This window comes from Petromyzon marinus, chromosome 49 (assembly GCF_048934315.1).
Source record: "Petromyzon marinus isolate PM22_M1 ecotype Great Lakes invasive population chromosome 49, UKy_Petmar_22M1.pri1.0, whole genome shotgun sequence".
Classification (NCBI taxonomy): Eukaryota; Metazoa; Chordata; class Hyperoartia; order Petromyzontiformes; family Petromyzontidae; genus Petromyzon; species Petromyzon marinus.
The window spans coordinates 2,557,849-2,582,640 of NC_133715.1; the positions used below are offsets into that span (position 1 = coordinate 2,557,849).

The 24,792-nt window shown below is 44.5% G+C and overlaps 1 protein-coding gene across 2 annotated transcripts in view; it reads right to left on the minus strand.

The window, feature by feature from the left end:
- The window catches only part of LOC116953008 (uncharacterized), a 97,152-nt gene extending 73,248 nt beyond the window's left edge, over positions 1 to 23,904 (minus strand). Inside the window, exons 1-2 of one of the 2 annotated variants that reach the window (XM_032972817.2) lie at positions 23,352 to 23,904; positions 4,982 to 5,102 (exon numbers count right to left, since the gene is read on the minus strand). In XM_032972817.2, the coding sequence (XP_032828708.1) occupies positions 4,982 to 5,102; positions 23,352 to 23,482 (252 nt within the window). In that variant the 5' untranslated portion in view covers positions 23,483 to 23,904. The remainder of the gene's footprint in view (positions 1 to 4,981; positions 5,103 to 23,351) is intronic. The other variant, XM_032972818.2, reaches the window with a different exon arrangement.
- Between the last annotated feature and the right edge of the window lie 888 nt (positions 23,905 to 24,792).

The following is a 24,792-nucleotide window of genomic DNA, read 5'->3' on the forward strand; positions in this document are numbered from 1 at the left end:
TCTCATAAGTGATATGGGTGCCACTGTGGCGAGATGTTATCTGCCTCGCCTGATATGCAGCAGGTCATGGGTTCGATCCCGACCCCGATGCCTGTTGTATATTTGGATTTTGCATGTTCTCTCGTGGTGGCATGGATTTTTCTCCAGGTCCTCGGGTTTTTCCCTCCACATTTAGAAACACGATAAGCCACTTCGTTGAACTATCCATTTGTGGCCAGTTCGCTTCTTAAAAAGAGTTACATAGCTCAGTGGGCCTTATCTGGTAAAATTAAAAATAGTTGAAAATGCCAGTATTTCAGTCTTGAGAACACAATTGGATGGTCTAATGTGTCAAAAGGCTTTTGATGGGTCAATGAAGACGGATAAGAATATTTGATTCTCATCTTAAATGATGTTGGTATCATAAAAGTGCTCAAAGCAACTTATATGGTGCTAGGCACTGGCCTGAAGCCAGAATGCTTTGAATTTATGATAAATCCTGCCTCTAAACAATAACAATTATAAAACAGTTGCTTCTCGACTAAATTAACCAGGATATATGCACAGATCTGATATTCGTCTGCACTGTAGTTATGCACCGATTACTACTCCACCCGTTTAATAGGGGTGCTAATTTTAAAACACTAGGCACCAAAATATATATGATTGACAGCTGAAAAAGATGCGTGTTTTCAGGACCACAATAGTACATCAGGACCAATTTGAAGAATTTGGGGCAGAGAATGTTGTTGTTGTTGCTTAATCATAATGCTCTAGGGAGGTCAGGGTATTCTCTCCTGCCTACAAATGAAAGGGTTAAGGGGCAGCCCTGCAACCGCTTGCTCATGCAATTGTTAGTAGAAGGGCATCCTCTAAAGGGAGCTATAGAGAGCCCCTTTAGAGGTAACCAGTGAGCTACTGGCCAGTTACCCTGGGCACCAGGGTGTCGAGATATCAACTACCTCGCCTGGTATGCAGTAGGTCGTGGATTCGATCCCGACCCTGACGCCGAAGGTAAATTTGGAGTTGTTCTCTGCGGAACATTTGGCCTACTCTTTAACGCTGGTCAGACATCTTGCAAGAGGTGGATGTAACCCATACTTTACCCCACCCGCACATGCACCCTGTTGATGGATACCTGTGGTGGTACTCATTTACAGGGCTGAGTGGCCAGAGGTGGGGGTGGGGGGTATTTAAGATGCTTTGCCCCATTGTTTCAACGACTGTGCCTGGAGTTTAAAGGAGATTAAAGTCCAGTGGGCTAACCAATTAAACCACAGCAGCATTCCAGACTGAAAGATACGAAATTAAAGTGACCACGAGATGTGAAGCAAAGAGCTCGGATGTAGCAAAGTAAATGGTATGAGAGGCCCCCGTTGCCAATGGCATTGCCTGCTTAACCAAAGTGGGATTTTTATGACCTGTAAAATGTTTTCCTCTCCCTGCTGACTTTGTTGTTGATCAGTTTAACACGTAGGCTTTCGCGCGACCAATATCATCCATAGTACAGTTTTTTTGTGTGTGTTAGATCGCGTAAATAGTTGAATACAGGTTTTTTTGGGTTAGTATTTATTTGTTGTTGTTTCCTAAAATACCTATCATGTGAAGTGTTATTTGTGATAGCCAACCGCAAACGTTGCTTGGGATAAGTGTTGATTCACCAATTAACATTAATAAAGGTAATTTAATTTGTCTGAAAACAAATTCTTAAGTTTTGGGATGATCGAATTGATTTTTGTCCACGCTGTATGGCAACATGTTCAGATGATGAATGCCAATGTTGAGGTCAGCTAGCCACGAGAAGGCTTCAAGATACAGTTTGTTCAGACTTGCCAGGACTCAATTGATGGAGCGCAGACTACCGTGGTGAATTCATTTTCCTAGGTCAGCCCCAGGCCTACTTTATATGCTAATTTCACCCAAGTCTGCTGTGACCTTAGGGTTATGTCTATTTTTTTACAAGAGGTGTATGGATGTTAATTGTTTAGAAGCAAGGTTTTTTTTATTGGCCTTGCAGATTTTGTATTTGTGGATTCCAAAATGTTTCACCCAATTTATTTGAGCTATGCATGCAGTTTGCTAACAAAGCAGTGGCGGGTGGCGTGTCAGACTCCACGTGGAGTCACATTGCACTTAGCCTGGCACAGGTGTCGCGGTGACATCGCTGCTGTTATTGTTTGTTGCTGTATAGGCAATTGCTAAAGGCATCTCCTCAACATGATTCTTTGTATAAGTATGTTTGTCAGTTTGTGGCCTTTAAAAGGGCTTTCAACTATTTACAACCTTGTTTTAACCAGTTAATTTGGATTGCTATTATACACAGTGCTGTTTGCAGTTACGAGTAAACATTGTTTATCAACAGTGCTTATCAAAGGAGGGGTCAATGGGTGAACCTTTTAGACATATCGTCACAGTATTTACACAAAGATCACCCGTATAGCCTTAAACGACTGTAGGAGCAAGTTCTGTCTGCGAGCACCAATGAAGGCCGGCACGACACACGAGGGGGTGGGTGGCCAGCACCACGCCCTACCGCCTTTGTCTCCCTAGTGGCGATATTTACGCATTGCACCAGGTACTCATTTGAGGCTGAGTTGACCAAGGAGAGGCCCAGGACCAGTTCAGTTCAGATCGTCACTGGTGTCGCTGGGTTCATAGCGCAACGCACACACAGGTAAAATGGTAAATGTTCAACCATGCAATTACGTGTTCAATTGATCAATGTATACTTGTCCGCACATCCGATTAGCACGGTTGACTATGTATGATGCGAAAGAAGTTCAACGTACATACGTTATAACACAGAAAGTAACATTTATCCAGATACCCAGCTAGTATGCAAGGGAGATGCGTGGTGCGTCACCACATCGCAAAAACAACATCAAAGTCATCCGTACAGAAGAGCAGGCAACAAGGAAACATGCCGATGCTGGCAGAAGGACCTCCAATGGATAGCCCCTCCAGAGGGTATTTGGCCTACTCTTCTACAATGGAAAAGTTAAGAGTACTCACATTTTAACCTACCACATGCAACCTGCCAATTGACTAACTGGCGCACCCATATATACTGCTGGGTGGACAGGCACACCTCTGGATTGCAAGTACATTGTTCTAATCATTACACAACAGCAACACAACAAGAACCGCCGCACACCACTAAGTGACGGTGACATCGCCATGGCACTTGTGCCATACTAGGTGCACTTTCTGCACACCACAGGAGCTTCCCATATACACACAACCATAACATGGAGTTGTGAGTTCTATGAAGCCTCTTCCAGACAGGATTTGCCTGCAGCTTCAAATTAAAATCTCACTTTGTTCGGGCAGAGTTAGGACGACACAGCTTGGGACATAATTACTCCAGAAAACCCACAGCCTAATTTAGGGATAAACTACATTCTAAAACGGGCACATGTTTGAATGAATCATGTACTTTGTCTCTGTGCGGTTTCTAACAATTCACTTTGTAGAAAAAAACTTTTACGCAGTATTGTACGGCAATTCAAACCACGCTGCAAGTTTCTTAAATACCCAACCTTTGCCGATCCATCATTATAAATGGGTACATAACAGTTAGACGATTGGCAGGTCGAGTGTGCTGGGCTAACGTGTGGGTAAGCCCAAAACTAGTCCAAGACGTTTGGCCAGTGTGGAAGAGGAGGCCAAAAGACCCTACAGAGGGGTCCTCGAGCGCTCCCTCTAGTGAAGGCCCTTCCACCCGTAAGCATTTGCAGGGCCGCACCTTTACCCTTCATACAGCGTCATTAAAAGCTCAAGGATTGTATATAGCGTGTAATACAAAATAATTCATTATCATTTTCAGCCCCCTTGTCAATTCTTTATCAAGCAAGCTGTCTGTTTGGTCCGCTGCTGCATGAAGGCATCCCCTTGCCGTGCCGGGCTATCAATGCCACACACGGCACAAATATATATCTTAGTTCCCCATTGTGTTTACGTAGACTGTCCTTTAGTTTTATACGTGTTTTAACGTTTAAATGTTATGCTAAGATAGCGCTTGACATTTCACAGGTTAGTGCCGGACATATTTATTGCAATGAACAAAACACATTTCTCAGTGAGTGTCGTGGCAAGGCTCGTGTGGTAATGTCAAAGCAATGTCTTTTAGATGTTAATTAAAGTGATGCACATTTTAAGGAGCACGGTTTTCATGGCTCAAGGCTCAGTCAAAAGTCTGTCAAAGCTAACGCACCATACAGTCTAACACGTAGTCGGAGGCTTTCGGTGGCGGGTTTAACGACACATTTATATTTACGCGATCTAACACCAAAAAACCTCGATTAAACACCATGCAATACAAACGCAATGAGAGAGACATTAAGATAATACATGAACATAACAATTATAACGCATTAATAATTCGTGATTTTCGATCACTTTAAAATGTACCATTGGGAACTGGTTCAGAATCATTTCAGCAGATGTCGCTTGTCAATTTATATCAGCTGTTGCCAGGAATCCAACTCTGATCCCTGGGTTTACCACGCAGTACGCTACTCACTGTGCCACCGTTAACACACGCATAGTACTTTCGTGCATAAAGTATCATGTGTTATGAATAACACCAACATCGCGTGGCAGAGTATTAATTATTTAAAAGCAAGTGTCAAATGTATTACACAGGTCTTTTTTTTACGGACGGTGTTAACTGAATGCCATTTTAAAGGTGAAGAAATATCAGAGCTTAGGAAGACACCAGGGTTGAAGAGTGTGTTTAAACATGCGGTTGAAGACAGGTTTGCATTGCACTGAAATCCATAATGTGTGGTCAGTGCTGGTGGCAACCCCCTTTCATATCCTCTGTGTGTACCTGCTATCGTTTTGTTGATAAAAAAATACTTTTGGAAGAAAAAAAGGTGAAGTTAACATAACTTTATATCGATACACGTACGTCCAACTTCTTTCGCACCGTACGTGCTAATCGGAGGTTGGTGGGTATAATGTGTCACCGAAGGTGTGTGTGTGTGCGTGCGCGTCTCACCTCGAGGTCCGCGCCGCTCTCCGATGGGAACTCCTGTTCGGGTGGAGGGGACGAGGGCTCTGCGTAGGAGCGCCTGTTACGGACGATGCTGACGGAGCTGCGCGGGACAGCCACTGCCTCTCTGCGGGTTTCGTTTTTTTTCATGTTCGGAGGGGAGAGCGGGAGACACACGCACGCACGGAGACAAACAAAGACAAAAATCCACCCCCCCCCACCCCGGTATAGCCTTTACAGACTGTAGGGGGCAAATGGTGTTCGCGATCACTGCGCAGAGGCACAGGCACGCATCATGCATGCACACGCACGCCTTGCCTGGGCGTGCCAAATGACCAGCGGGAGTCACCTCCCCCGTAGGTGGAAGTTGGGTTGTTGGTGTTAACCGTAGTAACCATGCTTCCATAGTAAGCTCTGACGGTGTTTCCGAAGAAGTGTCAATTGTTGGAAACTGGTGACTTTCGAGTTCAATCGGTGGCCTTTATTTGATAGATAGAGGCTGATGACGCCTGTGATGGTGATGATGAAGATGTTGATATTGAATGGCTTTAATTACGAAGCGTGTGTCTCTTGCTCGGCAGACCTGGGGTAACACACACTAAAACATGGCATTGTGACATTGGCGAACAAATACATTAATCTAAAAACAGTACAGTATATAAAATTCAGTATTGCATATATTGTGACTGCCATTGTTGCTAATTTTTATCAAGAATAAACCAACAAAATCCAGTTCACTAAACAAATCAGATATTAGTCATTATGATGCTACATATTGACGCTATCGACATCATATTGACTGACGAGAACACCAATGAGGCTTGAGCAGCATATGTCTTATGTATGCACGTTGAACTTCTTTCACACCGTACGTAGCCAACCGTGCTCATCGGAGGCAAGGGCTTGTGTGGTGGTGAGATGCATGCACGTTAAACTTATTTTGCACCGTACGCAGCCAACCGTGCTAATCGGAGGTGAGGGCTAGTGTGGTGGTGGTGCGGTGTATGTATGTTGAACTGAGATGGGGGAGGCTGCCGTTTAATTGTAGAGCGAGGTCAATTTGAAAGGTGTGCAACCCTGCAGAGGTGCCCTAAGGCATGCGCGCACTAAATCACTTTGGCTATTGGCTGTCTGCTCGGTGGGCCACGTGGTAAAAAAGGGCCCTTGTAAAGTGGTGGGGAAAAAAAATCGGCCGTTCAAGTGCCGCACTGTTCAGCTTTTTTGAAAGTGGTGTTCTGCAAATACAATAGTTATGGACTGACGCATTGCAGTAGTAGTGGTACATTCCCACGTTTTGTGCAACGCTAAATTCCACAACAGAAGTTAGTTTTATGAGTCAGCATCGTTCAAGCATACCCTATTAAAAATGATATATAATCCTTGACCCGGCAAGCCTGCATAGTCAGTTGTTTTTTGAAGATAACTTTGACTATCATGATTGAAAATACACCTGCAAGTAGTGGACACTGTTCTTTAAAATCACGGTACGTACTTGAAGGATTTGTATTTGTAATAAATGTCAGTTTTGTTACAATGGCTGAGGTTAACTCTGCAGATGACAAGATCACCAGGGCCATCATTGCCACATTATCATCTTCATTATTGTCAATAACTCCATGAGTATAACTTGCTCATTTATTAAAATGTATTGCTCTGTCGCTGATTCCAATTTAGGCACATACGAAGCATTTTTCAGTTCACTTGTATCTATTTAACTGGCCGGTGCCCTTACTGCAGACCATTTAAGTAGAGTATTTGGACTTAGTTTGCCAATGTAGATAACATATTGTTTTTTCTTTATAAATGTTGTGAATTTTACTCTCCAACACAATCGGTGTGCTGTACTAGTAACAAATCGCCATGTTTTGTTCACGTGACAAACCTTACTAATTGGCTGTGTCGGGTGGTGGCGGCGGGTTTAACGACACAATTATATTCATGCTATCTAACAAAAAAAAATCTCTATTACTGATTATATTGGTGGCGAAAGCCTACGTGTTAAACTGATCTCTATTTTCTTTGGACTGCACAGGTTTTGCTTGAGTTTGTATATACTTTCCCACTGCACGAGAGCCAAACGGGTGACAAGCGCAAGCTGTGCATAAAACACAAGCGCACCGTGAACACAAGAGCGTGTACGGCCTGTTCGTCAACTGCTGGATGAGGGCCTCTCCAGGCTGCGCAGATCGTGAGGGTTATTTCACCATACTTCACTACGCTGACAGAGTGCGGGTTGGTGAATGTGGGGTGTGAGTACAGTGCAACAACGGATTTTGCCACAATGCCCTCTGCTGCCCACAATCCTTAAAAACTCCAGGATTATCCCTGGTGGTCACCAACCAGGGCTCAACTCTGTTTAGCCTCCCAGGCCTGACAGGATGGGGGTGCATTCCGGTTGTCTTGCTCGTACAAAACACAAAAAAACACCTCCAATCCAAAAGTATACTGTGCTCTAAATGTATTAGTCTCGGGTTCTCAGCCAAATAAGCTTGTTTAACTAACATAGACCATACACCCCACCGCTTAACCGTCCATTGGCTGTCCCATCTGTTGCTCTGCTACCTTTGAAAATTGTGCATTAAGATGATGCCCATAAAAGGTAAAGGTGCAGCTTTAACCATTGCTTGCTCATGCCACTGAAGGTGGCAAGGGCCTCCGCTAGAGGGAGCTCGAGCAAGAACACTATATTGAAGACTAAACTATACAATTTAAAACTATGTTACTAGGTGAGCGACAACTGAGCTATATAGCTATTTTTCAGAAGCTACCTGGCCACAAATAATGGCTCAACGAAGTGGCTTATCACATGGAAATGTAAAGCAGTCAAATACTCCACGTGACCACGGGGAGAAAGATGTGCAAACTCCAAACAAACAGGCGTTGGGGGTCAGGATCGAACCCATGACCGCCTGTATACCAGGTGAGGTAGTTAACATCTCGTCACCATGGTGCCCTAAACAGGGCCATTGCCATAAACGCTAGCTTTTTCTTGATGTTAAGACTGTGTTATTGACAAATGTGTTGTGTTTGTGTATTAATTATGCTACTAAACCACTGGCAATGTAGCGTCACCAAACAATTAGTTTGCTTGATAGAGGAATCCCTTGACAATGCAACAGGGCGGAACTCCATAAAGTCTGTCAAGAATGAATTTCCATGCAGAGTTATGTTTTTTTCTGAGAACAATGTGTTGGCCTACGCATCTCTAAACACATCCATCAAATTCATCCCTAAATTGGCAGTGACTGATAACTGTCAAAGCAATGTTTCCACTTGAGGCCAAAATCGTTTCACCGGACGAAATTTGATTCCAGAGTTTTGGGAGCAAAAAAAGAGACTGGCTCTTGTTGTTGTCACATTCCAAAGGGCACTTAAATCAAGCCTCGTGGCTGGAAGCTTCTTGTACTCGCAATTCATCATTGTCTGCTGCACTGACAGGTTCAGGTAGTCAAAAGCAGCCGGGAAGGCGTTAAATCAAAAGTGAATGTTAGTGACTGCCTCGCTCCCTCTAGTGGCATACAGCAATAACTCACAGATATCGAATAACTCTGAGGCCGTACAATGAAACAAAATAGGTGAGGCTTCTTGGGCAATGGCCCTTATTTATAGCACACCTGATGTGCTGCGAAGAAGAAGAAGAAGAGGAAGAAGGGAGGAGGAGGAAGGGGAGGAGCGCCATTTCCTGAATCGTCACCGGTCCTATATTTGTTTCCTTTTAGGGCCGCGGTATTATTGACGAATGTGTTGAGTTTTTGTTTATCACATGCTTGTTCGCCACTGCCAATGCATGATGAGTTTAGTTCATCAGTGAGCAGGCGTTGATTGGCCTGCCTATTTACTGGGCATGCGCGTAGAGGCATCACATCAGTGATTAAAACAGATATTGTCTTCATACATGCATCAAATCATGAATATAGTGTAAGGAAATCACATGCAAGTGATGTGCTGTTGATACATATCTGTGGATAACGGGGCAAACAATACTACAAATGAGGCACATGTACAAAAGAAACAACACAAATGAGACAGTTATCATAAAAGAAAACACTTTTTTTTCCTTAAATCGTCCACTTAAATTGTGATAATTCATCCAATTGCTGCCAAAGAGGGGGGGGGGGGAGAGTAGAATAATTATATTTAAAATGCATTTAGCTACCCAGCCTGCTTACTCGGGAGCAGTCAAAATGCTTTGAGAATGAAGGTGTCTGGGTGGCTCAGGGAGCTAATACCATGTCACGTTGCTGAGATCCTAGGTTTGAATCCAGGCTACAGCCACCTGTGCTAACTTAACAAAAGGTTCTCAAGTGGTGTGTGTTGATGGTGTTAGCCTGGCTACCAATATTCATACAAAAAAAACAATTTTGGTTATTCGAATGCAATCGCCACATTCCGGACCTAACACCTAAACACTTTCAGTTTTTAAAATAGGTTTTCCCCATTTTTTCTGGCAACAAAACAGGTGTTAAGATGTTAAAACATCAAAATGAAACCTTTTACAAAGAATCATGTCTGCATTAACCACAATACTTGTGGTCAGAATGCAAACAAAAAACACTCTTATTATATATGCATTAAATCTTAACTTAAAGCTTTCGTGACTGCAGGAATTCATGTTCTTGGGTCTTTCAGTAAAGTCACGTAGATAGGTTCAACGAAAATAACAAAATACTACGACGTTTCGATCGCAACACAAGCGGTCGTCTTCAGGAAAAGGGGGGTTAGCTTCCAAGGCAAACTCGTTATAAGGGGTTTGAAATTGGCGTAGCCCAAATGTCAGCAGCCAATGATAATGTGAGTGGTGGGCAGCCCAACTCAACAGTGGTTGGTTTTTCACCAATCAAAGGGCTGCCAGGTGAAAATGAGCATGTTAATGAGAGATTAGAATGTTAATGAGAGATTCGCATGTTAATGAGAGATTCCCATGTTAATGAGAGATTCGCATGTTAATGAGAGATTCGCATGTTAATGAGAGATTCACATGTTAATGAGAGATTCACATGTTAATGAGAGATTAGCATGTTAATGAGAGATTTGCATGTTAATGAGAGATTAGCATGTTAATGAGAGATTAGCATGTTAATGAGAGATTCGCATGTTAATGAGAGATTCGCATGTTAAAGAGAGATTAGCATGTTAATGAGAGATTCGCATGTTAATGAGAGATTCGCATGTTAATGAGAGATTAGCATGTTAAAGAGAGATTAGCATGTTACTGAGAGATTTGCATGTTAATGAGAGATTAGCATGTTAATGGAAGATCGCAGAGCCACAGCCAAGGGGTCGGCGCGCGAAGTGACTGTGTTGGTGTGAACCCTGTGAAAGCGCAAGTTTGAAATGGGCGTAAAGCAAAACTCACATCGCAAGGTGGTACACGATGGGAACATCATCGCCAATTATGACTTAAACTGGTTGATAGCGTCCTTCCAATGCTTGCTCAGTTTGTACCCATCTTCTCGGTAGAAATTGTGTCTGTGTCTATATATATGGATGGCTTCATGAACGAATCTTTGTTGATAGCCAGTGGGTTTGCAGAGTACCTTCGTCTTGGAGAAATCAATTGCGTGTGAGCCCACCGCATTAAAACAATGATCAGTCATGGCCGAGGTATTGGTCCTACCGTGTTTCGGATCTGCCTCATGTTCACGAACACGGTCAAAGACATGTCGCTTAGTTTCCCCAATGTAACTACTGCCGCAGATACAAACTAAGCATTGTCTTTGAAACTGATTGGTCCACACCAGAGACAGCTTTCTTTCGAGCCTAGTCTCACACGGTGTTAGACCAGAGGACGCCAAAAGGCGTGTGATTAACATTCTTTTCAGAGCATATGAAAAGGGTGCACCGCTTTTGTTTGGAAAGAGGTTTTCATAAAAGTGACTTCAGAAGTCGTTCTTCGAAGATATAATCTTCAAAAGGTTGTTCGTTGACATAATGAAATGCACTCATCGCCAAATTAGGCCTGAATATACAAATGCATTCATGCAGTGACATGATGTTAATTCCACAATGGAAAGTGTACATACACAGCCCTTTTGTCAATCCACTGCTGGATGAGGGTCTCCCGACACCGCGCAGGGTAATTTGTCCATACTTCACCACGCTGGGCAGCATCAGTTTAAAGGTGGGGGGGGGGGGTCATGAATGTGCAGTACGACAAGGGGAGAGAATATTGGAGAAATAGAGTACACAGAGATCACAGAGAGAAGCAGAGAGTGGGAAAAAAAGCTAGAGATTTAAATGAAAAAAAATCTCTGCGGCACTGCTGCCCTACTGCCTACAACCTGCTGCCCGATGACGACCTGTTTGTGCTTGGTGTTCACCTATCCAAGCGCTATCCAGGCTCAACCCTGCTTAGCTACCGCTATCTGATGAGACAGGGCACATTGAAGGTGATTTGCTAATTATCATAATAGGCCATTGGTATATAACTGTAAACACTGAAACACAATAACACAGTTTTGACAAATAGACATAACAACGACTTACATTTGTAACGAGCCCATAAGGTACATACACGGAATGGACGTTTAGTGAATGGGAGGGACCGGGCAAGGGAAAGAAAGGCAGCAAGATATATAGGTACAATTTATAATCTGTACAGTATTGGACAGCCAGTGCAGGATGGTGAGTAATGTTGCTGTGGTTTCCTGGTCGTGGGCAGTGGTGAGAGTTAGGGTGTGCCATTAGGTGGGGTCTGCTATTGCGGGGAGCGGTATTGTAGCGGTTAGCGCGCTGCGCTCCGAACCCAGCGACTCGAGTTCGATCCCCGCTCACACCCAACACCAGTGATAACTGAACCGGTCCTGGGCAACCCCTTAAGTCGACTCGGCCTCAAGCAAGTACCTGGTGTGGTGGGTAAACATCGCCACGAGGGAGACAAAGGCGGTCGGGCGTGGTGCTGGCCAACCACCCGCTCGTGTGCCGTGCCGGCTTTCATTAGGTGCACGCTAACAGCACTTGCCCCAACAGTCTGTTAAGGCTATACGGAGAGTCTTTGGTCTGCTATGCTAGAGGTTTGCTATTGGCTCCTTAACTTTATTTTTTTTAAAGCATTGCTTTGCCAAAAGGGGCGTTCCCTGGTTGGAGCAATGAATACCTGTCAACCCATACGTTTATCCATATTCTTGTACAGGAAAATTTAGTAAAAAGTCATAATCTTGCCTATGTGTTTGTTTCTCCTCTGTGATGGGACTTTGTAGGATGAACATTGAGATTTATAAGGGCACTAGATAACCAATAAGGTCTGAATTGGTCTATAATAAGGTAGGCACTGATAAGGGGTTGACAGGTACGTAATAGTGTAGTGTAATGTAGTGTATAGTGGTGGTGTATAGTATCACACCTGTTAACCCATACGGTTTACCCGTATTCTCGTACAGGGAAATTGAGTTTTTAAGTCCATACCGTGGACAGCCGTTTCATTACGGGCGAAAAAAGTATATATTTTTGTGTTAATTTTTTGTGTTTCTCCCTTGCGTTGGGACTTTGTAGGTTGAACGTTGAGATTTATAAGGGCACGGTGTGACCAATAAGATCTGAATTGATCTGTAATAAGGTAGCCAATGATAAGGGGTTGACAGATATGACAATGCAACTGAAAAGTGCAGCCGTAGTTTCATGAAAATTCACCAACCAAAATCTGACAGATCCAGAAGCCCAGGTGTAAATTCAGGCTTGCATGGCAAGTGGCGTTATATTGTGACAGGTGAGAGGCGGAGAGAAGAGAATATAGGCGAGAGTACGCAGGGATCAAAGGCAGTGACGGGACAGAAGCAGTGGGGAAAAAATGCTACAGATTAAAATGGCAAGCATAAACGGCGGCAGACGAGACCGACAGCAAGAATCAACAATAATACAGCAGTGACTATAACAATGTCTGTCCTTCATTTGTGAGTCTCAAAGTCGGGCTACGTTAGAGTTCATAGGGGGTGTGAAAAAAAACGTCTCAATGTCATACGAATGTTGAGGTGTATTGCGGCATTCTCAAGCAAGAAGTTCTCCCGCAAGAAGTTATCCTGCACCCTCCCAACAACGTGGGGCTTGTGCGTCATCCGGTCTCTGGAGTTGTCACCTGATAAATATCAGGAAAATTCGCCCCCTTATCACCATCAGCACTGCCAAATTGCTTGTGCACTCCCCTTAGTCTTCACTCGTCTGGATTATTGCAACTCCCTCCTGGTCGGTCTCCCTGCCTACGCCCTCGCCCCTCTACAACAAATTCAAAACTCGGCCGCACGCACCCCCACCGTCTTCTCTGGCGAAAGTAGGTTTGCTGTGAATGACGGATATGGAATATGGTGGAGTGCGCCTGGTGAAAATCAGTTGATTTCTGCAAAAAATATAATAAATTTAGCCCCCGATATTAATGCAATCGGCACCGTTCATGTACTTTGACCGTAATGCGGAGTTTATGATGAGCGGCATGCTAACGGAAATATGGGTGGAGCCCATATACAGCACTTGTGTAATTGACCTAATTGTAATAACGGGTCATCATAAATAATTTAAAAATTTTCGAAGTGTTAATACGTGTACACTGGCATTCTGTATTAATATTGAGTGGTCAGTGTTAATAATGAATCTCACAAGTTTGCACTTAAGGACCTAAAGTAAAAAGTAACTGGTCATATGAAATGCATTTTCAGGAGATATAAATACACAGTACCTCATCAAACAAAACCTGAATGGACATTTTACTAACTCCCGCTAACACATTTTGTCCACTGTGGTGGCCTGCTATGATTTAAACGATTGCTTACTAAATGAACCGGCACATTGCCAGCATGTTTGCGATTCTTGTTTCTTTTTCTTACTTCGAAATTCACATCCTACTACAAATTGGTGAATTATTCATGCACGAGAGGGTTATTTCATGCAGATGTCTCAGAAATCTTAAAGAACACCACGAAGTTATTTAAAGGCGGTAATGAGGGCACGGGGAAATGTCAATGCTTATTTATCATGGGATTATTGCATAAGAGGGGTTGATTAAGGAGACGTCACATGGTGTTAATGAATACCTGTCGACCCATACGGTTTACCCCAGATTCTTGTACAGGGAAATTGAGTTTTCAGGTCCATACGGCGTACAGCCGTTTAAAATCATTTAACTGGCTGTGATGTTTCTCTCCTACCTTCCGATATTAGTTGTTATTTGCGGCTCTCTGATTTTACATTAACAGGTAAAATTTCTCAGCCACCTCGTGCGCCGACGTGGCTGCAACTCTGCGATCTTACATTAACATCTTACATTAACATGCTAATTTCTTCTAGATTTGAAGCTTTCGTGACTGCAAGGATTCATACTCTTTGATTTTTTTCGGTAAAGTCACGTAGGTAAAATAAGAATAAAAGAAAACTATTAAATCACGACGTTTCGGAAGCTTGTGTTGCCTCCGAAATGTCGTGATTTAATTGTTTTCTTTTATTCTTATTTTACCTACGTGACTTTACCGAAAAAAAACAAAGAGTATGAATCTTTGCAGTCATAAAAGCTTCAAATCTAGAAGAAATTAGCATGTTAATGTAAGATCGCAGAGTCACATTAACAGAGCCACCTCCATGCGCTCGTCGTGGAGGTCGCCCTCCAATCTTACATTAACATGCTAATTTATTACATTAACATAACTAGCCCTGCCCACTTCGTTTATGACCCTTGGGCTACGCCCATTTCAAACCTTTAAAACAGTCTGCCTCAGCAGCTTTCCTCTCTTATTTCAGCCCGATGACGACCGCTTGCGTTGCGACCAAAACGTCGTAGTTTTTTTGTTATTTTTGTTCTTTTTGTTATTTTCTTTGAACCTATCTACGTGACTTTACCGAAAGACTCAAATAATATAAACATTATATTATAATGTAAACAAAAACTTTGCTCTTTTTCACCAATGGGTTTGAAGGATGGTGGCAAGTGTTGTCTTGTTAAACTATGCCTTTAAAATTGAAAACTTCTTACCTGCTGTACCTCTATTTAAATAAACTATCGAAAAAATAATTTTCACCCCTCTGTCATTAATAGTGATTCTCGTTGTCGATTTGTGAACACACTTTGTAAACAGTACATAAAATAGTACGCGTTTGCAATGCGCTGTTCATATTGTAACAATTGTTTATACCAATGTTACTCTACAGAATAGTGGGTCGCCCCTCCTCTTATCCGCACTGATAAGAGCGGTATGTGGGGACTGTGGCTTAACCGCAAAAAAAAACCTATCTGCACAGATGCATATGGGCAAGAGAAGTATTATCAAACATGAGGAATTAACAGTGCAACGCATCTCATCTGTTAAGTATCTGCAGGTAATAGGATTGTCATCGATTGATCATGGCTGCAGACATTGGTAGGTCACAAATAATAATGAAGATAAGAGAGCAGTTTCACTGTATTATGCATACCGTGATGACAAGTGAAGGACTTAAGTCGTGTAGGCAGTTTGAGCAGCTTTGGATAAGACTCAGGATCCTGCCCATACCCGAGCATGGAGTGCATTCACTTGTTCAGCTCTTCTGCGCATTCGTCCTCGCCGTTGCGCTTGAACGACATGACAACAGAATGATCCACGCCAGGTGGGTCGCGGCGTTTGTGTGCGCGGTGGGAGGGAGTCGCCAAAAATAAATTAATTAGGATTTTTACTTCCGTTTATTCGGGACCCCGGGGTCCTGCCATAAGGTTCAAATGGCCAAATAAAAAAAAAAGTCGTGGGACAGCGTTTTTTTTTTACTCTGGAGAGTAGCGATCCCCAAAGTAGCTGACAATGATTCTGTAAAGCATTTCTGTTGAGGATTCCCTGACATTGGTGCAAATAGGATTGGGATGTACATGAATGGTGGTGTATTGTTTAACCCTTCATAATGTTGTGTTTCTTGTTGTACATTTACAATATGAGTGTGTGCATCCACATATCAAGCAAGCAGCATCAGCATGCAAGATCACAGGCAGTAGCATAAGAACCATCAGACACAAATTATAAAAATTAGTACAGAAAACAGTTTTTGGTTAGTAACATAATTTCTATTTGTTTGTGTTTCTGCCTTGTGAAGGGACTTTGTAGAATGAAAGTTGAGATGTATAAGGGCACGGGGTTACCAAAAAGGTCTGAATTGGTCTGTAATAAAGTAGGGCACTATTAAGGGGTTGACAGGTGTATTAAGTCTTTGGGTCTTTCGGTAAAGTCACGTAGATAGAAGAAAGACAATAAAATAACAAACAAAATCACGACGTTTCGATCGCAACACAAGCAATCGTCTTCAGGTGAAAAAATACAGGCGGACTGCTTAGGCAGGAAGAAATAACATATCAAGCAAGCAGCAAGAAAGAACATATTTCTTCCTGCCTCAGCAGTCCGCCTGCTGTATTATTTAGATTTTTTTTCACCTGAAGACGATTGTGTTGCGATCTAAACGTCGTGATTTATTTTGTCTTATTATTTTTCCATCTACGTGACTTTACCGAAAGACCCAAAGGGTATGAATTCCTGCAGTCACGAAAGCTTTAATTCAGGCATGTTTTAATGGTGAAAACAAATGCAGTCTCTGGTTGCTGTGTTCGCATGTCTTGGATTGAGGATGGCCAAGAATGTCGAGTTGGATTAGAGAGCAAAGCCTCGTCGATGCGATTAAGATATCAAAGATGCGCGAGGAAGGAGAGGGCTGTTCGATAGATACAGGACATGTACGCGTGTATGTACGTTTGAACTTTTATCGCACTTTCACGTTGCCAACCACGATAATCAGGTGCCAGGTGAGTGAGTTTAATTACAGGAGGGAAGTGCTGACAGGATGTATGACAGTGCTGACTTGTATTATTCTTACACACTTTTATTGAACCTGCCGTGTTGCCCGTTTGTTCTTTGGAATCTTTGACGCTTAACATCTTCGGATCTACGAAGCCCTAACGAGCTGACATTGTCTACACAGACTCGCCGCCTCGGAGTGACAATTCAAGATTTCATGAAAAAAAACCTGGTCCAGGTCCCGCCCATCGTGGTCCTATTCGTGTTTTGAACTCTATTTTAATAATTAATAATGGTACATTTTACCCCTTTCGATATGTTTAATTTTCCTTATGCAAGCCACCCACTTTTATAGAGCCCATCAAATTTGATTATTTCTGGGGTAAAAATCGTGTTTTTTATACTACTGAGTGAAAATACAAGTGTGTGCATTGAACAACTTTTTTTCCAACGGTTTTACTTAACTTGACACCTATGTTTGTCGTGGTCAGATCTTGTAATCAAAATTTAGTCTACTTCCTGTTGTCCAATGAATTCCAAATTGTGCACACGTACTCAGATCCGGTGACAATACATGCACGTATCAAAATCGGCATCAATTAATCAATTAATTGGCTCTTTTTAAAGCAATAAACATTTTGTATGGACGGCTTATTAATTAAGTATTTATGTGGGTACGTCAAAAACGTCGCGGTCCCTAAACTCTCTAATCGCCTGCTCAGTGTGAACGAGTTACGGGAGTAATCAATTCAAGTAAGCGTTGACGTGGGAGCAGGCACCGCATCATTGACGTACTTCTCGACCGCGAGTTGAACGAAGTAAAAAGTTTATTTTACTTCATGTGAATAAGCTTGACCCGGTTTGTGGGAGGGCACTCGAACGTATAAGGGATGTAACAGAAGACTGAAGGATTTGACAGAGAGACTCTATAGAGGAGACCTGGAATCGCCAGCCAAGCTCTGCGTGAAGATAGACAACTCATGCGAGAGCACGTGGAGAGGTGGTAGCTGTCGGGGATGTGCTGGAGAGTGGTATGAACATACACTGGATGGAGGCTGTTGGCAATCATGGAAAAGGTTTTCTAAAATCATAACGCAGTGGAAACAATGGGTACGTTTTTTAAATTACCCAGCCTCCTGCCCACCCAGCAGTAGAAATGCTGGGTTATATAAACACCACAGTAAGTCCATTGGCAGGTCGTGTGGGACTACAAAGTGTGGGAACCTTCCACCTCTTCCAAGACATCCGGCCATTACTTTCAGATATACCAAACGGCCTATTTCAGAATCAATCAGAATATGAATTTATACTGGAGCAGGAATCCGGTTAGCTATAAAGCCATTTTTTAAAACAGATATCCAGTAGTGGCGCTTTAATTTAAAAGCACCCTGCATTTCGCAGCACTGTAATGGTCTTCTGATTCTCTGCAAAAATATTATTTTTGGTGTTTAAACATCTTAACACCTATTTTATTCTTCTTGGTTCTTTCGGTAAAGTCACGTAGAAGGGAAATTATTTTATTGTTTCCCTTCTACGTGACTTTAACGAAAGAACCAAGAATATGGATCCCTGCAGTCACGAAAGCTTTAAATCAAAATTTAGTCTCGTTTAGATTCCAACCTCCACCCCCCTGCCATGTATAGACACATTTGTTGTTATTGTTGTTGGCTTCATTAGCCTCAAAGTAGCACTCACATAAAATTAGCATAGATTTTCAAAATTATTCTTACTTGCACCATTCGATGCATTCCTTGTCAGAGAGATATTTGACGTTCATCGATGAATCATTTAATTCCTAATAATTTGCAAATGGCAATGCAATAAAATATTGCATACATTTTAACCGCTTGCAAAGGTTTAATTTTTTATTTGTAAAATGTACAAAGGTCATGTATTGCAGAATTACAGGCTGTTAGGGCTGATGTCATGCGTTTTAAGGCAATAATACTGAATGTGTATGAGTTTCATATTAAATGTCACATTCATGTATTGTGGAAACAGGAAAGCAGCCGTATTCAAAACAATGAATCGAGTACGTACTGCAACATCACTGACGACTGCAGTACATATTGTATTATAAATCAGACTCTGGAAAAGACAAATGAAGAAAGCTGTCTCTTGTGTTGGCCAATTAGTTTAAAATACAATGCATATATTATCAGAGTTAGTGTGTTTGTTTGCATGTTCACCACGAGTACGTGTGGTTAATGCAGACTTGATTCCTTGCAAAAGGTTTTCTATTTGGTGTTTGAACATCTCAACACCTCCGGTTTTATTGCCAGAAAGGGCAAACCCTATTTTTATTTTTTCATACAAATGAACGTCACATGCTCTTTAACACCCAGGTTTTCGCGACCAATATTATGATTCATAATTGATTCTTGGGTCAGATCGCGTAAGTGCAAAACCTCGTGGGCGTACCACTGACGATATCACACCACCCGACTTAAGGCCCACAACTGGAGAACAGCTTCACAATTCTGGCAGCTGTCTGATGATGCTGGTTGTGACCACCAGAAAAATGTCGGACTACACAATTGTTAAATATGCGTGGATAGCTCTCTCCAACACACCGGCGTTCTGAAGCGGAATTAAATTGGCACTTTTTTTCAGGTAGCAACCTTATTCACTGGCTGTGTCAGAAGAAAAGGAGGGTTTACAAAACAAATTATACTTAGATGTGACTCAAAAATCTATGATGAATGATCATATACTATAGCATTATGCCTAGCCCGTACATTATTTGGTATCTCTCGAAGAGGAGCGAGGAACCACAGACAAGCGAAAGGCAGACAGGCAGTGAGTCGGCGTTACCAATAATATTGCCAAAGCTCTGCTGTCCTCTAATAGTGCGTTCGTTCTTTTCAGCGAACTATTGAGTTTAACACGTAAGCTGGAGTGTTAACATGCGAGAAAGCACTGGGAGCATCCGCAGAAAACCCATGCGTACGAGAGGGACAACACTCTATCCCACACACCATGCAGGTGGGACGGGCGGAGTCCACATTTTCTGTACCATTATGCGATCCACCAACCCTGGCTGCCTCCAATGCTAGATGGCAGGCCACGTGCATTTTATCCACCGCTGCTTGGCGGTCATTATCCGCAATCTCACAAAGCAAGGCCTCAAAAACAAATATCCAAACATAAAAAAACTATTTACAAGAATGTAACTGCTACACCGAGACTGCATGACGCTAGTAACACAATGAATGTCAGGGTTAGACAAGGAGTAATGCCGTTTTCCAAACAGAAACCGTGGCAATAAGGGGGTAAACATGTGTAAGGGATCTGCGAGCCATCCTCACGCACTCACACCACGCAAACATGAAATCTCCGCACTCAGCATAGCACGCACCAATCACACGCACGGGAATACACTAGACGGGGGTCAAGGGTTAAAGGGCACTGATGTCACACGGACCCGGCGTGCGAGACGAGGATGTGTATTGGGAACCAGGGCGGGGATAGAAGGTTTAAAAGGGGCTGCGAGACGCATGTTCGGGGTTGGTTTTAGGAACGAGTGTGGCTGTGGGTTGAAGAATAAACAAGTGCGTAACCAGTCTCTGACTCCTCTTCATCTGGTGGCAGCGGTGGGGATGTCTCGCCTCAGCCGATGCAAGATCCCAACGGGGGAGACTCAGCCAGAAGACGCTCTAGGTGCCCGGGACGAGATTTGCTCGGAAACGGAAAACGACGAGTCGGGATTCGTCCCCCGTCTCATCGGCAGGATCCGTGGTAGCTGCTCGTCCCATTTGGGCACCTTCCTCCACCAACCCGGCGGTCCAGACCCAGCGCCACAGCCGCCGCAGATCATCCTCTAGGGATCGGAGGATGGATCAGCTGCCGGAGGCAATAACGGCGCTGCTTCGCCGGCTGAGTCCTGAGGTCGAACGAGCGGGGGAACTTCAGCCGCACCGCCTCCCCAGCGACGGGACGGGAACCACGGTCAGGCTTCCTGACAGGCACTCCGCAGCAGCTATCAGGGGATGGAGCAGCACCAGCGACGCCGCCGACCGTGCATCCCGCACGGGACCTGGGAGAAAACTCTGCCCTGTCCTCCCGATATCCGCCGACAGCAGCGGCAACCGGGGGACATGAACGACTGGAGCGCAGCGGAGAGCAGCTGACCGGGCAAGGGACAAGGACCTGGGAGAAAACTCTGCCCTGTCCTCCCGATATCCACCGACAGCAGCGGCAACCGGGGGACATGAACGACTAGAGCGCAGCGGAGAGCAGCTGACCGGGCAAGGGACAAGGACACAGGTTGGGAGCGAGATTCAGCCCGAAACTCAGCCGAGGCAGCCCGCGGAGGGAGGACCAAGATGGAGCCGCCAGCTGGACGCTAGGTAGCCGTAAGACCGATGCTGCGCTACGCCTTTACTATTTTTGGCCGGGCATGTCTGCCAATGACCGCCGTGGAGTATCGGCGTGCACAGGTTGTGCATGCAGGAAATTTTCTAGGTAAACGAGCTCGTGGCACTCGTTATATTGAGCCCCTTCCCCGCCACTCCTCGAGGAAGTAGATACCTACTAGTGGGGATTGAGTACTTTACATGCTGGCCCGTTGCCTGCCCGTCGGCTGGCCAGACTGCGGCGTCCATAGCGGATGCCTTTGTAAATGGTTATGTCGCTGACAAGTGGGCTCCTGAGCGGCTGCTGATGGACCAGGGCATAAACTTTTCCTCCAAGCTTTTGCAGGAGGTGTGTGACATGCTGGGTGTCAAGAAGGGGTGGAAGTCCCCGTACCATCCATAAACGGACGAGATGGTAGAACGCTTTAACCGCACCATCTCGGGGATGCAGTGTCACTTGGTCAATGACCAGCAGACGGACTGGGATTGCACATCCCTGGGGTTTTGACGGCCTATCGCTCGGCACCGCATGCATCAACGGGATACCCACCCTTTTTCTTGATGTATGGACGCGAGCCGAGCCCTCCGATTGAGGCACAGTTGCGCCCTGTCCCGTCGCGTTCGGGAGGTTCGCCAGTCGCGTTCCGCACGAGGCTCGCAAGGCGGCCTCGGCAGCATCCGCGTCTGCGCAAGCTACGAACGAGCGCTTGCGGGCTAAGCCGCCGGTCGCGGATCCTTTTGCAGTGGGTGACCTGGCTTGGCTGCACTGCCCGCAGGTACCGTTACGTACATCAGCGAAACTGCACCGGCCCTGGCAGGGCCCGGTCACAGTGGTGCAGGTATTGCGGCCTCAATGTGTAAAACGTTACGTCACAAGCTAGTCACAAGCTAATCACGCAGCTATTTCAATGCTAAATTATCCGAACCAAACATTAAACTAATTTTCAATGGTACAGTATATTTTTCAAGTAGTGGTATCCCAAACGTTCGCAGCAGCTTAAATTCCCTTTTCACACCATCAATATGTAAACTCCCCCTCTACACCGTTCCATCATGCTAAGTCCGCCAATTAAACGCTAATTTTTTATGCTAATTCCTTTGTCAAGGCGCTCTGTTTCTTCTCACACAGCTTAAAGGTCACTGTCTGAGATTAGCTGTGTTCGCTCCAGCGCTGTCCTCCAGACAGTCTCGTCCCTTCACCTGATGAAGGCCGCTTGTGTTGTGGCCGAAACGTCGTGAGAATTTTATTGTGTTATTTTATTTTATTAATTTATTATTTTATTCTCATTCTACGTGACTTTACCGAAAGAACCAAAGAAGATGAATCCTTGCAGTCACGAAAGCTTTAAATCGAAATTTATATACAATATCAACAGTGATTTGGGCAAATTGCCCGTGTTGGTGGAAGGTGATTTCACAAACACTTGGGAATTTTAATTAAACTAAAATTTAAAAAAGTGAAATGTTTGCTTGAAGCAGAATCGGAACACATGTTGCATTTTAGAACTATTTGAACAGTACAGTAGAATCGTGGTGGTGGTGGTGGTTTAAAGACACACACCGTGCAAACATGACAGTAGGAATGTTTACAAGGTTAACAGCGTTTTCACTCGGCAGCCTGGGAGGGCAAAACGTGAAGCAAACCGCTTGCATTGTTACCGGAAGAAGTCGTCATTGTGAACAGAGCTAATGAGTGGTTCTCGTCGTCACCTTGTGTCACAGCTCAATGTTGTTGTTGTTAATTCAGATTATTTCTCAACGCTAAGCGTGCGCCTCTGGACAACCCCCTAAGGGCCATCATCATCCATCATCACGGCAATCGCCATCAGAATTTCTCGCCGTAACAATTTTAGCGGCGATGTCACGACCCGAACCTCCTGCACAATCGTGACTTGTACTCAGCGTCGGGATCGCTGCCCCAAGAGACAAAGATCCCCCGTGTAGCCTGCGACAGGCTGCAGGGGCAAGTGCTTGTGTGTAGCGAGTGGCAAGCGAGCGCCCTGTGAAGGCCGGCAACTGTGGTGGCTCACGAGGGGTGTGGGTGGGTGCATGGGTGGCTAACAACTCCCCAAACTCCCGCCGCGTCAATCACATCGGGAGAACAGACGACGACAAGAATGAAAGACACGGATCATAAGCACGCGGCCGCTGTAACATCGCTTGCAGTCGCTTCTTTCTCCCCTTCTGCGCCGCGCGTCGTTGTCGTTGTTGTTTGAAAGAGGGCGACAGAGGCGACCTTAAGGGAGGAAGCGACGAGACCAACCAAGCCACCACCCTGGGTGCCTCTCTCACCTGCCACTGAAGCCGGGCTCCCATCCAGCTTCGGAGCCAGACTCCGTGTCGGCATCCGCATCCTTGCCCAAGGACTGATAGAAGTTGGTCAGCTTGGCCAGCCTCGACTGGAGATTCTTGCGATGAGCCATCACTCGCCTCTCTCTCCTCTCGCTCTCTTAGATCGTACAATCCCGAGGTTTATAATATTCGCTTCGTTGGTGGCGTGCAACCCCCTCGGTCCACAGCCTGGAACTCAAAGATGTGTTTGTTTTTTAAGTGTCTGCGTGGCGGTTTAGCTCTCTCTCCTCTCTCTCTCTCTCCTTTCTATTTTACACTCGTGTCTCTCTCTTCTCTCGTCTCTCTCTCTTCACGAATGGCAAAAGTATAAGGTTGGTAAAAAAATGACAGAGTTGTAACCGCCCCTTGGGCTATTTACATCCGGCCGAACCGGTTGTGAGATATGGGAGGAGGAGGAGGGGGGGGTTTCAGAGTGTAACCTTCATCAAAATGCACGACGAGAAAGAAGCTATATGGGAGGGGGTTGTGCATTCTCGGAGAAGATGCACGGCAGTGTTCACCAGAATCAGCACCAGCCGTTGCACGTTAACGCGTAAACGGCATGGAGGTGAACCTTAGACCGACTGTGGTGAGCGACGAATCCGTCTCAGCAGCAGCAGCAGCAGCGTGTGATCCAGCCTTGTTTTATTTATTCCTCTCTGCCTGCATCGACAGCACACGGCGCATGAAATGCGCAGCTCACAAAGCTGCCCTTTATACTGTATCCGTTGAACTTTGCACGGGCTTATGCCAAGTTGTGCCTTTATGACAAGTGGAAAATCTGTCATTCAAAAGATTGATTGCACGTGCAGACGCCCATGACTCTGTTTGATGCCATTAACTTGGATTTAAGGCAAATGGCTCTCTGAATTGGGATTCATCATCAGCTCTGATCTGTGTCCACTGCTGGACAAATGTCTCCAGAAGTCCTTCGATGGAACGATCCATCCAGCACCTGCACACGATGCTCATGTATTTCCATCGCACCATCTCCGTGATGGTCTCCCCTTCGTCAACATACGTGCACAGATATGCTGCGCAAGCCTAAGTGCTGTTATCAGTCAACGCGATGTGTACACCATCATATTGACTGATTTCTGATTGTGTTTGCGGTTGTTGATTTATTAATGATAAAGTAGAATCAATGGCTGAATTTGATATACTGTACTGTATTTAAGTACTGTATATGTGTTTGTATGCAAAGGATATGTTTAATATTGTAACATAATAAAGTCATGTCTTTGAACCCTTGTAGCAATTCACAACTGTGTGAAGGCCTCCTCATGCCATGTCAGTTACAGTTTTGGGGGTTTTGGGCTATACTTCACCATGGTGATCAGTATCGGTTTGGTGAAGTTGGAAATTCAGAGACCGTGGCCAGTCAAAAAACTTAGGCCACCAA